Source organism: Cavia porcellus, unplaced genomic scaffold (assembly GCF_034190915.1).
Source record: "Cavia porcellus strain 051 isolate PalLab524CR breed Dunkin Hartley unplaced genomic scaffold, mCavPor4.1 scaffold_25, whole genome shotgun sequence".
Classification (NCBI taxonomy): domain Eukaryota; kingdom Metazoa; phylum Chordata; class Mammalia; order Rodentia; family Caviidae; genus Cavia; species Cavia porcellus.
The window spans coordinates 4,930,100-4,946,040 of NW_026947508.1; the positions used below are offsets into that span (position 1 = coordinate 4,930,100).

Here is a 15,941-nt window from a genome sequence, read left to right on the forward strand (position 1 = left end):
TAATTTTGTCACTCTGGATGACTTCCTGAGCAGGAATTCACCCTTCACACCTTGCACGTGACGCTGGAAGCCGGCAGTGTGCCAACCATGGTGGAGGCCATGTCTCAGGCTCGGTTCCGGCCACACATCATCTGAAAGCACCGTCCACTGCCCCAGCCTTTCTCCTGACTGCTGCTCTGAGCTGACCCAGTCTGCTCACTCAAGGTAAGGTATTAAACCAGCCAGCTGCCCAGGTGTCTCCTCCCAGCACATAACAGGGGGAGGCGAAAGGTCTCCTACGGTGATTCTGAATTAGTGACTGAGAAAATCAGTGATGGAGAGAGGTAGGAGAAAGTGGTTGGCTAGTAACAGGATGATGCTGACAGTGATGACAAGGACAAAGATGATGAATAATGTGAATGCTGTTTTCAGAATCAAAACTTGTTAGGCGTGTAATCCCAGCACACAGGAGGCTGTGAAATAGGAAAATCATAAACTCAGCTGGGCTTGGGCAACTTAGCACAAATTTTAGCAAAATTTTAAAAGGGGTCTGGGGATGTAGTTCAGTATACTGGACTCAATCTCCAGTACAGCAAAATAAAGGCAAAAAACAATAAATAAATTGTGAGGAATGTACAAAGTTGGCAGGTGGATACAGAGGATTAGCAGCCGGCATGGATGGGAAGGAGCTGTGGATCAGCAGAGGGCAAGACGCGGCGCTGCGGGAGCGCAGAGGACCAGCCAGCCGGCTGCAGAGGTCTCTGGGAGACAAGCCAGCTCCTCCAGGAGCCTGGCTGCCTGTCCGGAGCATGGGCCTTCAGCTGCCCCTTCCAGCCATCGCAGTGCGGCTGCTGTGAAGTACTCACCTACACACACGGGGACCAAGCTCAGAGACAAGTGGAGGCACACGCCACACTGGACTGCTAGAGCAAATTACTATACAGGAGGAAACATTTTTAAAATAAATAGAGTGCTCCAAGGATACAGAAAACTAAGGAGAAAAAATGGGAGGCAGGCCACAAACTTACTTTACTAGACACATTTTTCTGCTGATTTCTGTGATCCTTGGGGTGAGGAAACATTGTAAACTCAACAGAAGGGCCCAGGAACACAGCACCTGTCTCTCCCGGCCAGCGGCAGGCAGATGCCAAACTGCCTTGTTGCCATACATGCCTCCTGGAAGATTTGGTCTGATCTGCTCATTAGAAGGAATCACTTCCTTTCAGTCACTGGCGAGCTTTGAGAAAGTAAAGCTTAACTTCCTACATACAAAAGAAGAGAACCATTTGATCCCGAGACACTGCAAGGGCTGGAAGACTGCCAAAATATTTCTCAAAACAAGAAGCAAGCATCATAAAAATAAGCCCAAACCAACCCGGATTTATGCAGTCAAGGATCATTATTCCACACTTGGAATGCCCCCCACCTTGAGTCCTGCTTTGCTGTTCACAGTAAAAGTTGAGCTCTTTCTAATGCCTGAGGCGCCCCCACTTCCTTGCCACTGCTAACAGTCCCTGAGCTGCAGCGACAGAAACAGTCAGCATCTTGCCCGACAATACACAAGCCTGTGCTGCTGGTAAAGGAAATCAGCGTTCTTTTAAGCAGGAAGTGAGGACTCCATGCTGTGTATTTTAAAAATTCCAGAGGGAAAGAAAGACCATTAGAGAAAAGAGGGGAGTCAGGGCTGACGGGGAAGAGGGGGAGAGGGAGACACTGAGGAGGGTAGGCAGAAAGGTGGAGTGAGGGCGGAGACAGCAGAAGACCAGAGGACACACAGGAGAGAAGCGCAGGGCACTGCCAGGACAGCCCCGGCCAGGCCTGGAGGGACACCCTGGCAGTGAGAGGACACCTGCCCCGTCTTTTTTTTTTTAATTTTGGAATTTTTGCAGATACATAATGAGATATCTTGGGTATGAGGGTGTCAGACATGAGTTTAATATGAAATTCATTTGTTTCATATACAGCATGTACACAAATCTGAAGTACTATTACATGTTTTGCAATTCTGTGCACAAAACAGAGTTGGTTTTTTTTTTTTTTTTTTTTTTTTGTCTTTTTCGGTACCAGGGATCGAACTCATGACTGCCTGCTTTCAAGGCAGGCGCTTATGCCGCTAAGCTAAATCCCCAGCCCCTGCCCCATCTTTCTTTACAAAGGCTTTTTGGAGCATTTTAAATCTTATCAGTAAAATCTCTCATCTCTTTTCCACACAAATAGGTTTACAGTAAGACAGACACTTCTCAATATGACTTCACAAAACCACCGAATTTGATGTTTTTACTTCGGCCATTGTCTGAACAATGGTAAAAGTGTTTCCACCTCTTTTTTTTTTTTTTTTTTTTTTTGTCTTTTTCATTTTTATCGGTACCAGGGATCGAACTCACGACCACCTGCTTGCAAGGCAGGCGCTTATGCCGCTGAGCTAAATCCCCAGCCCAGTGTCTCCACCTCTTTAAGTAAAGTTTGTCAATTTAAAGCAGTTAGCCTTCCTTCACCCCCCATCCGGTAATGGTAAAGTTTCGAAGGACCACTTGATAGGCACCCTGTCACTGGAGCTGAGCTCTCAGTCTATCTCTGCTGCCTCCCAGGCTTCCTCCACTCCCCTCGGACGGCTGGCCCACCCACCTTCCGGAGCCGCCCTGGGTGGCCAGTGTCCCTGGCTCTGCTTTTCATGCTCCCCACGCCCCTCCCAGACCTCAGCTCAGCCCCAGCTGGGGCCTGGCTACTGTCTCTCAGAGCCAGAAGCACTCAGCAGCCGTGCAGGCAGAGCAGATCACCCAGCACAGGCCACGGCCCCAGGCCAACGTGCCCCTCCACGCCTCACAGTGGCCCCCATGGCCCTGCCTGCCCCCTGCATGTGCCAAGAACACCTCCACCTTGGGAAGCAGGCCGCTACTGGCTTAGAGCACGGCGGGCGGCCCTCCGCGGCTCACCAAGGCCCGTGCCTGAGACAGCGCCCAGCGGCACGACACACCCTGCCTTCCCTACCACTTGTGCCCACTGTACCCAGAGAACAACAAGACAGCCCGTCTCAACACAGGAGACATTCGGGGAGACCTGTTTGCCCTGGAACAGGTCCTAGTCAGTGCCCAGCACGTAACGGGCCCCTGGTAACGCGGCTGCACAGAAGACAAGCAAGACCAAGAAAAGCAGCACAACGCGAGCGCTCTTCGGCCACGCTTTACCACCACACGAGGACTGGTCATTCATCAGTGTGTGCACGGGTACCAGCCTTCAGCTGATTTGAAGGGCAAATATCAAGTGCCCTTCAAATATTCAACTGAAAACTGCACTTGGAGAAGCACAAGAAAGCACAAAGCCATTTCAGCAATACCTCTGCAAAGTCACAAGATGGGGATGTAGCTTCATGAGCCCTGTCTGCTAGAGGGAACCCCCCGCAGGCTTGCTAGTGCTCTGTGTTTGTGGGCATCTTTCTCTCTCCCCACACCTTTTTGGGGCACAGCAATAGAATGGCTAAGTGAATTCCACCGTGTTTATTTAATCAAGTACATGCGCCCCGCTCTTGATCAGCGGCCTTCAGTACATTACGAATTCTGCAAGCATCACCAAAGCTACTCTAGGTGATGGGTAAAATGGCTTCAACACGCTGTCTCTTGAAGTAGTGTGGGACCACAAGCTAGCTCGCACCAATAAGCTCAACATGTTTATTTATTTTTAGTACCAGGGGTCAAACTCATATGATGTCAAGCTTGCCAAGCAATTGCTTGTGCCACTGAGCTAAATCTCCAGCTCCTAAACCCAACATTTTTGGAAGTAACTATCACTTACTCCTCCCCATGAAACTTGGGGAAATCTTTCCTGTCATCTATGGAAACTAATTTTACTAACACACCAAGTCTTTCTGTACAATCACGAGGCCTCCAGGTCTCTTCCTCTTGGACTGAGACAGGGCAGGGCCACCCCATCCTCTGAGTGAGCCCTGTCCCAGAGCAGAGCAGAGGTCAGATACTAGGAAAGGAATCCCCAATGCCCCAAGTAAGGCTGCAGTCAACTCACCACTTCATCTTCGGTCCAGCACTTCTCAATCAACTTGGGCACAGGCTTCTTCACCAGGCGCTGCAGGGCTTTGCCAGCATCATAACTGCTCTCATGTAGCTAGGACAACAATGATTCCCGTCAGTTAACACCACCGAGTAACAGAACCGAGCCTGACAGATAAAAGCTAAGTCCTAGCTACGGCCACACTCTCGGGTGGATGGCGTGCAATGAAGGCACAGACTTGCAGATCACTTACTGGCAAGGCAGTCTCCCCAGCTCCAGCTCCTCTGCGGAGAGCGCTTGGTGGGTCTGCAATGTTCTCAAAGGCCCATGCGTCAGTTAGAGGTTTGGCCCTCAGTGCGGAGCCACTGAAGAGGTGGGGGAGCGTAGCGGGGGCCTCAGGTCACTGGGGTACACCCTCTGGGAGGCCTGTGCAACACTAGCTGCTGGTCTCTTCCCCCTCCCTCGGCTTCCCGGCAGGAGGTGACAGAGGCAGTGGCCAAGGGACCATATACTAACACCTCTGGAACTGTAAGCCAAAGTGACCTTTCCTCAATTGGGCATGGGAGCACACACGTAGAAACTGAGCCAGGAGGGTCACATGGTCAAAGCTAGCACAAGGAACGGAGTGAAAATCTTTCTCAAAAAAGGAATAGGGCTGGGGGTTTAGCTCAATGCTATAAGTGCCTGATTGGCAAACACAAAGTTAGGAGTTTGATCCTTGCCCCCCCCCAAAAAAAAGCAAACTAAAACAAAACACAAAATGAGTCTTTCCTTATTAATTTTATCTCAGGTATCCGTTACCATAGTGGAAAGCTAACAGAGAGAGCATTCTGGCAATAACAGAAACAGCACCAAACACCACAGAGCTAACATCTGGCGAACATGTGTCCTGACATGGTGCTCAGGCGCGCTGTGTACTCAAGTGTCTTCTTCAGCTTTTCTCCTATGTCCTCGTAGGGGACTGAAACTATTTTTTTTTTTTTTGTCCTTTTCCTTTTTATCGGTACCGGGGATCGAACTCATGACTGCCTGCTTGTAAGGCAGGCACTTATGCCGCTGAGCTAAATCTCTAGCCCCCGGGACTGAAACTATTGACACACACTTTGTAGACAAAGAAACCACAGCACAGGAAGGTCCACTATGCCTGCATACCACCCTGCACCTCCAGCGCTACTGCCAAGGCTCAGCTCCAGCCAGGAGGCTGCCTGCATGTGTCCCCTGCTCCCCAAGCAGTCTCCGCTCTTACTAGATTATGTTCTTTCCTTTTAGCATTTAATCGTTTTTCTTGGGTGGGGGAGACCTAGGAATTGAACTCAGGATCTCACTCTTGCCGGACAGGCACTATACTACTGAGCTAAATACCCTGCCCCTGCATTTAAGGTTTTTAACTGCAATGATTCACTCAAAGCATTTACAGGCCTAAAGTAGGAGAGTCTATAAAGTAAATCTGGAACTGAATGCTGGTGATTTAGTTGGCATTCATGGAAACAGCAGCCTTCAGCCCCACATCCTCTCACCCCAGGCACGGATGGCACCACTGCCTCTCCCCTCGTGAAGGACTCAGCCCACTTCTATGAGCTGAGCTGAGTCTCAAGGAGCAAATGATGAACAGAAACCACAGCCAGAGACCTTGTCAATCTGCACAGCCAAGCCACAGCAGTCCCTCCAAAATCCTCACTGCCAATCTGCCTCTTTTTTGCTCTCTGGTCCTCTGACACAAGCAGCAGTTGTGGCTGAAACTTGGAGATCGAGTGTTAACATGGTCTGTGGCACAAGGCGATCCTCCATAAACACTTGTTAAATTAATGAATAAAAGAATATGTGAAGGTGCCGGGGATTTAGCTCAGCAGTATAAGAGCCTGTCTTGCAAGTGCACAGTCATGAGTTCGATTCCTAGTACCGCTTAAAAAAAAAAATACGTGAAGAGTAAGTAAGTGAATGCCTTCTGCCATGTCCCTGGGCAGACTTGGACCTGTTCTCATCACAGTCTGTCCGGCCTCACTCAGCCCTGTGTTAGTACAAGGTCTCCCTGTTCCAGGTAAGGTACCAGGCTCTGGGATGCAGCAGGGAAAAATACAGGCCTGAGCCTTCTTTTTTTTTTTTTTTTTTTTTAATTTTTTTTTTTTGCCTTTTTCGTTTTTATCGGTACCAGGGATCGAACTCACGACTGCCTGCTTGCAAGGCAGGCGCTTATGCCGCTGAGCTAAATCCCCAGCCCCCGGCCTGAGCCTTCTTACAGAGGTACAAGAAGACATAAAAGTAGAGCTCTCATACTTTGCCTAATATCTATTCTATATATATTTTTTTTTCCCGGTACTGGGGATCGAACTCACAACCGCCTGCTTGCAAGGCAGGTGCTTATGCTGCTGAGCTAAATCCCCCAGCTCCTTGCCTAATATCGAAAAGAGTAGTTATTTGCCAAGTTCTAGAATAAGAACCTTTAATAACCCAAAACCAGAGTAGGAGGAGAGATTTGGGGATGGGGGAAGGTATTAAGGATTCATTCAATTCACAACCTCATGCTTGCCAGGCAGGTGCTTGTGCTACTGAGCTAAATCCCAGTCTAAGAATATTCATCTAGTCAATTTAAAAAGCACACTTTTGGTGATAATCTGAAATGAAGTCAGATTGATCAAATCATAAATTTCTTTCTTTCTTTTTTGGTGCCAGGGATCTAACTCACGACCTTGAGTTTGCCAAGCAGGTACTTATACCACTCAGCTAAACCCCTGGCCCTCAAATCGTAAATTTCTAATACAAATCTCAGGGAACAGTTTAGGTATTTAAAGTACGAAGTGATGATAGTACCTGAGATAATTAAAAGGAAGTGTGGAAAAAACTACAAACTGACCCAAGCTGCAGACATTCAAATTCCAGCTCTCTACTCACAAGGCCTGTGACCTCGAGATACTCTCTCAGCCTTGCAGCACCTCAATTTTCACTATTTATTTAAAGAAAGGGTCTCACTACGTGGCCCAGGCTGGACTCTAACTCACAGTCCTCCTCTTCTTGCCTCAGCTCCCCAAATACTAGGAATACTTATGGTACCATAAGCACCATAAGAACCCAAGGCCAACTCCAGAAGTGAACTGAGTGGATAAAGTGTTACTTGTGGAGACCGATGACATCCCTGTCTCTGGGTGACCTGCTGGATGTGTGGCTGTGCTTGCGTGGTTTACTGGAGAGGGCACCTTGCAGTGGAACAGCCAGTGAGGTGCTTAACGGGGAAAGAGGTCCTGCATTCACACTTCATGCACAGCATGGATCGCATCACATGCTCTCCTGCAGAAGCTGCCACACTAGACTGATAATCGGACCTTCCTACCACTATGGGTTCTTTCATTTAATCTGCTGGACTATTTCTGTCTTTCTCAGGGTGGAAACCTCACGTATTCTCAGAGTGCCTAGCCCTGCCGGCTGCTCAGGCAGCCTCTGCGGAGGGAGCCTGCCAAATCTTGCAGCAGGAAGATAGCGCTGTTTCTGCCGCCAGGACTCTCATCTGGAAAACACTAAACAGGAGCTTTATACCTTTGAGAACTCCAGAAGCCTCCTCTTACCCCTAAGGGACACTTTTCAAGATCCCAGCATGCCTGTAGCAGGGTGGCAGGGGACTCTAAACCAAAGGGTTTTTCTATTCATCTGTGCCTATGACCATATTTGATTTATAAATCAGGCACACTAAGAGTAGCAATATGAATGAAACAGAACAATAATAATTTCTATAGTAAGTTATTTAAAATCTCTGTATTATTTTGTAATTTTTTCACTCAGTATTTTTGGTCGCAATCACCCTCCCATACCAGAAATCAAACTTGGGACCTTGCAATTGCTAGAGTGGGCACTGTGCCACCGAGTTATACCCCAGGCTCTACTCAGTATTTTTGGACCACAGTTAACTGCAACAGTGGACAGCCAACTATGGATCTGGACAGGCAGGGGCAGGAGTCAGCTATACTTCAGTCACTAAAAGTTCTGTCTGCAGATCCTTAAGTTGTAAGCCTACACAGCGGTCCACAGAGAAGGCTGCCTTCAGGAATGCTGGGAACTGGCTTCTACGGTTCCGCACAGACCCACGTACGCCTGAGTCGCTGGATAGACAGAGAATCAGTATGAGGAATATGCAGCTAGGAGCAGCGTGCTGGAATCAGAGTAAAAAACAGCATCTCCAAACTTTAGAGCCAAAAAGGAAAGATCTGCATCTTCTTCATTCATAGCAAATAAACCCTCCCTAGAATTTCTTTTCTGGATGATTATGATCTTCTTTCTTTGGATGAGGCCAAAAATAGTATGTAAGGAAGAGATAAACTGAACATCCATTATATGGCTCACACAAATTAGAGTTAGTAAGTTTACCAAAACACTAGCTGTCTTAAATCTCTACAAAGTGTTATTAAAAACATTGTCCTCCAATGCAGCATCAAGCTCTGTGAAGAATTTGAATAATTTCATTTTGTGAAAAACATTATGTAAAGCCGGGGGGCTCACGCCTGTAATTCTAGCACTCAGGAGGCTGAGGCAGGAGGATTGTTGTGATTTCCAGACCAGCCTGGGCTACAAAGTGAACCCAAGGCTAGCCTGAACTGCATAGACAGACTTTATCTCAAAAAAAAAGAAAAAGAAAAACACCATGGAGGTTTCTGGGGTTTGGGGGGTGTACCAGGATTGAACTGATGACCTCGTGCTTGCCAGGCAGGCGCTTATGCTGCTAAGCTCAATCCCCAGCTCCAGTAAGTTTCAAACTTTAAACACCTTCTCTAGACCACACAGATGAATCTGCAGTCATGACATTCAATGTAGACTTCTAATACTGCCAAGGCAAAAGGTCCTTTACTATGAGTAAGATTTTCACCATTTCCCTAGAGCAAGTTGTGCGAAGAGATTTCACAGGAAGACAGAAAAACCTCTTAGATGTTTTAAAGCTTTACTCTATAGCCACAGAAAAGCAATTAAAACAAGGTAATTAAATCCTCCTGTCCATTTTGCAGCCTTGCTGGCTGGTAGAATCTGGGGCTGAGTGCAATTTTGATTTGAAGTGTGCGAACTACACATGGTGCACTACTGGAAAAAAATGCAAGGACTGAGATGCAGCATCTTGATTCAAGCACCTTCACTTTCTGAAAGCTACTGATGGCAGGAGAACTTGGATCTTTCAGTGAGATCCCCACTGCCTGACTCACCACTGAACCAGGACATCATTTAGAGGAAACCACCCTGAAATTCATCACCATGGGTGTAGTGCACAGTGGTTTGGTTGGTTGGTTGTTTTGGTGCCAAGGATCGAACTCACGACCTCATGTTTGCCAAGTAGGCACTTAGGCTGCTGAACTAAACCTCTGGCTGTGGTTTGGTTTTTTAATCCAGAGAAACACTTGTAAATCTGTTTGCCTCTTTCCATATCACTAAAGCTCAGGACTGCACTTTGATAAGTAAAACCTGTCTTCCTAAAAAAAGGTCAAGACCTGAAGTTTACAGTGAAGGAGCTTGATAACAGAATGGAGATTCTTTGCCAATCCACTCCCCTTCTGTGTGGCTCCACGACAGGAAGCTCTGCTCTGCACCTCTCCAACTGTCTGCTCTGTGTCCCTGGGCTTTGTCCTTGTGAATGGGCACAGGTGAACTCTTTCCCTGCAAGATTCAGACCTCTCCTACCACACTTTCTGCTCATGAGTCCCAGGACCACAAGGCACAGTAGCACACTCTTGGCTTTAGAGGCCATCCACTCACTCAAAAAAGATCTGTGCAACTCTCTTGGCAGTCACTGAGCTGGCACAGGGCCGGAGAAGCAGGAAAGACAGGCACGCGTGTGCCTGCGAGGGTACTGGGGTGCAAAAACCAACAGCAAATGCTTGCATATTGTTCCATCTGGTTCCACTGTGATGAAAGTAACCGCTCCACAGAAATGTCCACTGCCAAAGGCACCGCGCACATGCAGCTGGACATACCTGTCAGTCACACAAAAGGCTCTCAAAGACTTCAATGCCTTCGGTGCATCATAAAAACAGCACAAAGCCCTTCATAAGGATGGAATTGTTATCAGTTCTGTCTCAAGACAGTCTAGTGGAGATTTTCATTTGTCAAATGAGAATGCCAGTAGCAAGCCTCTGCTGTATCACAAAACAATGAAAGGTGTTACATGAGACACAGTATGAAAAGAGATAGTGAAATCCAAAGCAGCTATGAACTGAACAGTGGTAGTAACATGGGAGTAACAATTTAGATACATGATTCTTTCCTAGGACTGTTCCAACAACCAGGAACTAAGAGCTGAGGATGCTGGTCATCACCACACACCTCCAACTGTCTCGTAAGGCCCCTGGCCTCTCCCTGATTAGCAGTAAGGATGGATCATGCCACAAAAGAAAAGTGCATTTCTGCATAATTGCCCAAGTTAAATCTGCTACTTACTCTCAGCCTGACAAATCATTCCTTGCTTATTACTTTCTATAATTTAATATATATAAGTGCTTTACTGGCAACCTTCTCAAAAGAATAAATAATACTTAATGACTGCCTACAGTTTAATTAACTCATGATTGAACTTCACATGGATTGCCATAAACATTAAATTATATCCTTCCTCAAAGCTGCCACAGATAGGAATCTTTTTTTAAGCTTTCACTCCCTTGCCTGAACAATTCGGAAATTTCAGCAAGTCCGTGTGCTGGAGAGGGAGGTGAGACAATCCACCTCAATGCCTGGTTATAAAGTGTGTGGTTTATAGAGCAAGCACAAAGTCTTAATTTAAAGGAGACTGAAATGTGCACATGTCCGAACACCTCATTTATATTACAGCAGTCATTAAACCTCTCTGGCTCTCAGGCAGGCCTATTAGCATAAACTCTGCGTATTACCACAAGGTTTCAAGTTCCTGCTCAGGCTTCTCATCCTAGCTGCCATATTCTGTCTGCGTGATGATGCAAATAAATTTTCCTCTTGGCATGGCTCAGCTGTCAGGCACCTCTGTTCTGTAATGAACCCATGAATTACATCTCCCTGCTCTGACATCTTTGGTCTCACACACCAAAATATTGTTCTTCAATTGTAATTTATAACTTAATTTAAATGTCCCTTTTCCTGTGACCTTTATAGATCAAATGACACTGAATCTGGCAGTTCCTACTACACCAAACCATCCTTTTGCAATTATAATCATTGTAATAACTGAAGAAGAGCCTGAGTTAGTTCTGCTTTCGGGCTGAATATTAAGAGACTGCATTCTGTTAAAAATAATATGAGACTTCAGTCCTCTGCTGTGCAAAATATGCTTTTTACACGTGACAAAAAATTGCCACAAAAACCTAGAAAAGAAAAAAGGTGAGACTTTGGAATGGCTCTGACAATTCTTCACACACTGTACTTTTAATTATTTCAACTATGCAAGTAAATGAAAAAGATCTTGTCAAAATCTGTCAAAGACAAAATATTCTGAAAAAGTTCTCTCACATCATAAGTAGCACACATCACATTTTCATTCACATCTCCATCGCTGACGACCTAGTTTGAGTACAAAATACGATAGATGTGTGCCCTAAAACACTAGAATTAAACCTCCGGGCATGATGTTTGGCCACCGCTACATCAATAAAGCAAATAATGATATTTAGGCCCCAGACAGGCAAAATTTGCCTGAATATTCTGATAGGGGCTCACTTAACAGACAATGGCGAAGACACAATGTAGAGGCTAAGAGTAAGGCTAGAGGGAAGCAGTCAGCCAGCCAATCTTCCCCTCATCCCTGGAGCCACACAGAAGAGGGTGCCTGTGTGTGCCAGCTGCCGAGCAGCGCACGGTGTGCTCAAGATTGTGTTGGATCCTTAGGTTTCATCACTCCGCACACCACTCTGTGGCCTGAGAACAAAAAGGAGGAAACAGACCTCAGAGGTTCAGTGTCTTCTCAGGCCACATTCAAGGCAGGCAGCAGGACCAAGGAATAAGTATAAACTGTTCCGGGGCCAAGTCAGAGACATAGTCCTTGCCCTGCAATGTCTGCCTGAGGCACCTGTGGACAGTCCACCTGGTGGGAAGCAGGGGCACCAAGACTATTGCGTTGGCAATGACCCTGACAAGCACACCTGCTCTTCTTAGCCTGGGTCTTGGAGCTGAGGCTGGGCAGAGCTCAGTGGGAATTAGCAGCTCAGAAATGAGGAAAGACGTCTGTAAACAAAGCAACAAAATAAATTCTATGACAAAAAACACAAAAAGTGCCAACCAACCTGATGAGCATGACATTCTTCCAGAAAGCCCAAGTTAATTCCACAGAGTAGGTTTTGAAAATCAGTAATCCATGTAATATGACTAAATCTGCCTATATTTAATGAGTAGCAACAAGCAAACAAAATACACTACGACCAAGTGAAGATAAGCAGTAATATAGCGAAACAACGTCTCACTGGATTTCCTTAGGCTGATGGAGCACTAGTTCTTACTCCTAATGTTCCCCAATCCATCTGGAAATGAGCGGGTCACTGTCTCCTGCAGTGGCATATTTGAAGGCACAGATCCACAGAAAGCAGAGGCTCAGTCAGCAAAGCTATTATTAGAAAGTAAATACCAAACACTTCAATTGAGACCAAGGAAGCTACTCTGCAAATACCAAGCAAAGCTAACTCCAAAGAGCTGCGCGTTTCTGATCACTGGTCTACTCTAAGGCCTACCTGACACTGTCTTTGTACCAATGCCCACACCAAGAAAGGCCTGGCACCGAAGGAACAGCTTAAGCAGGATAGAACACGTGGCTTTGGCTTTGGGCAAATCAGTGACCTCACGAATCCTCAGCTTCATCAGCTGAGGAAAGGGAAAAGAGGGAACCAATTTTGGATGACTGTTAGGATGATACACAACCCGGAGCAATCACTGGTACTAGAAAATGATTAATTTTGGACAGCTCACTAGAAAGGGAAGGGACTGGACAGATCATGGGACAGCAGCGCAGGAAGAAAAGCAGTGGCCTGAGACCTAGGGGAACAGAGACTTTTAATTTAACAGGGGGCAGAGCAACTCTCATAGCTATTTAATCAGGAAATTAAATCAGCACACAGGGTTTAACCTCTCATCCCACGTGTGCCAAGGAAGGAGAACAAACTGTACCGCCCCGGGAGCATAAATTTTACTTGACAAGTGGGAAATAAGTCAGCAATTCTAGTTGGGTGTGGTAGACTCACTCTTGTAATTCCAGCACTCGGGAGGCTGAGGCAAGTTCGAGACCAACCTGGGCTACAAGGTCTAGAAAACCAGAAACCTCACGAGTCCAAGGCTAGCCTGAACCACATAAGAAGGCCCTGTCTCAAAAAGACAGAGGAAGCAGAGGAAGCAGAAGCAGCAGCAGAAGCAAAAGACAACGAGACAGTTGACCAAGTTGTTAGCGATTAGTTGAGAACTTAGGAGACACTGGGGGTTTGTTTTGTTTTTGTGGTAGTAAGGATTGACCCTAAGACTTTTGCACCAAGCTATATTACCAGCATCCTCTTCTTTCCCTTCCTTTTTTAAAATTTAAGTCAGCATCTTGTTACATTGCCCACGCTGGACTTGAATGTGGATTGTTCTTGCCTCAGAATGCTGGGATTGCAGGCCGACACCTGGCTCTTGATTAACTTCTGAATCAAAGAAAACCAGAAACCTCAGGAGGTTCACAAGCTGTGCTGAGGCTCAGAACACTTCTTTAGCCATTAGAGAAGGGCCCCAAGATAAAGATTTTTACATCATCAGGATATTCTAAAACTAAAAAACAGTGGCAATAACACATTAGCTAAGAAAACTCACAAATAACACTGCTGACCTTGGCCAAATTGGCCAGAACACACATCTCACACCGCGCAGCTTCCCTGACTGATGTACCCAGACCAGCCGGGTTCGAGCTGAGCCTCCTGATTTTTAAGTCCCTGTGAGAGCTCAGATTGTATGTCTAGTCTTCACATGAAAGGGTGGCCGAGTGACCACAGACACAGGCCACCTGCAGGCAGCCTTGCAGTTGGAAATGCACTCTTCACTCCTGCATTGAGCAGGTCTAGGCACAGACAAAAGCCAGCAGGGGAACCCAGGAGTCAGTGCAGAGCACACAGTGGTGACACAGAGCACCTGCAACCCTGGACACAAAAGGAGGCCGCTGGCATCCTCAGGAAGCTTCACTGCTTATGCCGCTTTTTGAGTCCTATAACTGGTCATGTGAGAAAGACCTATGTCTCACCATAAGTGCAAACAGTGCAGGGCCACAGGCAGAACTTGAAACACATTCTCACTCACTTCTACCATCCTGGGAGCAGCCTTAAAAACAAAAAAAGAAGCTAGAGGGAAAAGAAAGTGACAGGAAAAACTGCATTGTATCCATCTCCTGTAGCTACCAGTGGGTCTATCCATAAATGCTAAGTTGGTCTACAGAGTGTACATGAAAGGTTTTAACTGGATTCCTTCGGAGAGCTGGTGTTAGATAGGTAAATAAACAGATAGATAGATATAAAACACAAAAACTTAAATCAAGACCTTCTGCATCAGTACTGAGAAGACATGTTTGCAGAAAGTTGCTCTAAATCCTGCTGTGTAGAATGTGGCCAAAGAGCCAACCGCTCCCAAGCCACCGGGCTCAGCAACCTCCATCTGAGTCAATTCCGAGATTGCAAGAGATTGCAAGGGTGTGCAAGTCAGACTACTTTAATCTTTTGGCCGTGGTAATGAAGTTACAGAGCAAGCAAGGCCACAGAGACACACACTAAAGCATGCCAGGTTCCAAGCTGAAAAATTTCTGAGTCCCTTCTCCGTTAACTAGTAACTTCAGCCAAGAACAGAGCTTCGGTAAGGGTGTGACAAGCAAAAAGCCTCTGAGCAAGCAATGAGGCCCCTGAGCAGCCAAGCAGCCCCCTCCTTCTCAGAAACCTAGTGACTGCACAGCTCCAGGTTCCCAACCCGGTAACCCATCTCTGAAGAACGAATCGGGAGGACTGCACAATTTCAGAAGAGAGGAACTGCACAAGACTGCCAGACAGCAAAGACACAAACATTGGGCAAACTATTTCGTAGACTAAAGATTGTAGACTCTACAGGAACATGTGGTTTCATGAAACGGTCACCAGCAATGACCACTGAGAAGCATCACATAAAGGGAGGCAAAAGGTGAGGATATATGGAAAGAGAGCCTTACTTCTGAAACAGAGAGACAGAAGGTGATGGAGGGAGGACAGTGCTTGCTAGGAACACACAGCCCTCAAGCATTGTGGGTAGGGAAGACAGGGCAGCAGGGGAAGCAGGAATGGGCCAGGGGCTGTCATTTCCTGAGGACCCCAGCAAGTGACATGGGGACGTCTGAAGACAAGGGCTGCCCACGACACTGAAGGTTGGGAGAGCACCAGGGCTGGACTCAGGACAGGGCTAGGAGACTGAGCACTGAACAGATACCAGAAGCTGGAAAAGCTACAGTGTCAAGGGCAGCTTGGGCTGACTCCAGACCAGCTCACGTTGACAAAGAAGGCGAGACCTCGCCTGCGTGAGCCCCTGAACAACACCACTGTCCCTACCCTTAACCTAGGGTAGGACCTGGGCAAGCTGGACTTAGAGGTTCCAAGACTGGCACAGAGAAGGAAAAAAAATTGGGCAAATTGGGAGGGCAGAATAAAAGCAGTTAATGTGGTAAACACTCAATTATATAATTATATCTAAATAAATATCCATGCAAAGAAAAAGCCAAATATTCCTTGTGGTATTTTATAAATCAAATGTTTCCAGATGTTATAGAAACATCAGTCACTACTAGAAATATTTTATACCCTCAAATCTAAATAAATTACATTATTAATACATTCAAAATCAGTGCAAGTTTAGAATCCCTAATGTGAAAATGTAAAATTCTAAGTGTTTTTGCATATGACATTCAAAAGGCATTAAATTTCAGATTCCATGATAAGGGATGCTCAGAGGGTATTCCAAAATCCAAAACACTTCTGACCACAAGCATTTTAGATATGAGGTACTCA

At 46.4% G+C, this 15,941-nt stretch overlaps 1 protein-coding gene across 9 annotated transcripts in view; it reads right to left on the bottom strand.

Annotated features, from left to right (window-relative positions):
- Positions 1-15,941, bottom strand: part of Rere (arginine-glutamic acid dipeptide repeats) — a 381,226-nt gene that overhangs the window by 91,016 nt on the left and 274,269 nt on the right. For all 9 annotated transcript variants that reach the window (XM_063235444.1, XM_003471446.5, XM_005004377.4 and 6 more), the window contains one exon: positions 3,997-4,095. In XM_063235444.1, coding sequence (XP_063091514.1) covers positions 3,997-4,095 — 99 coding nt within the window. The remainder of the gene's footprint in view (positions 1-3,996; positions 4,096-15,941) is intronic.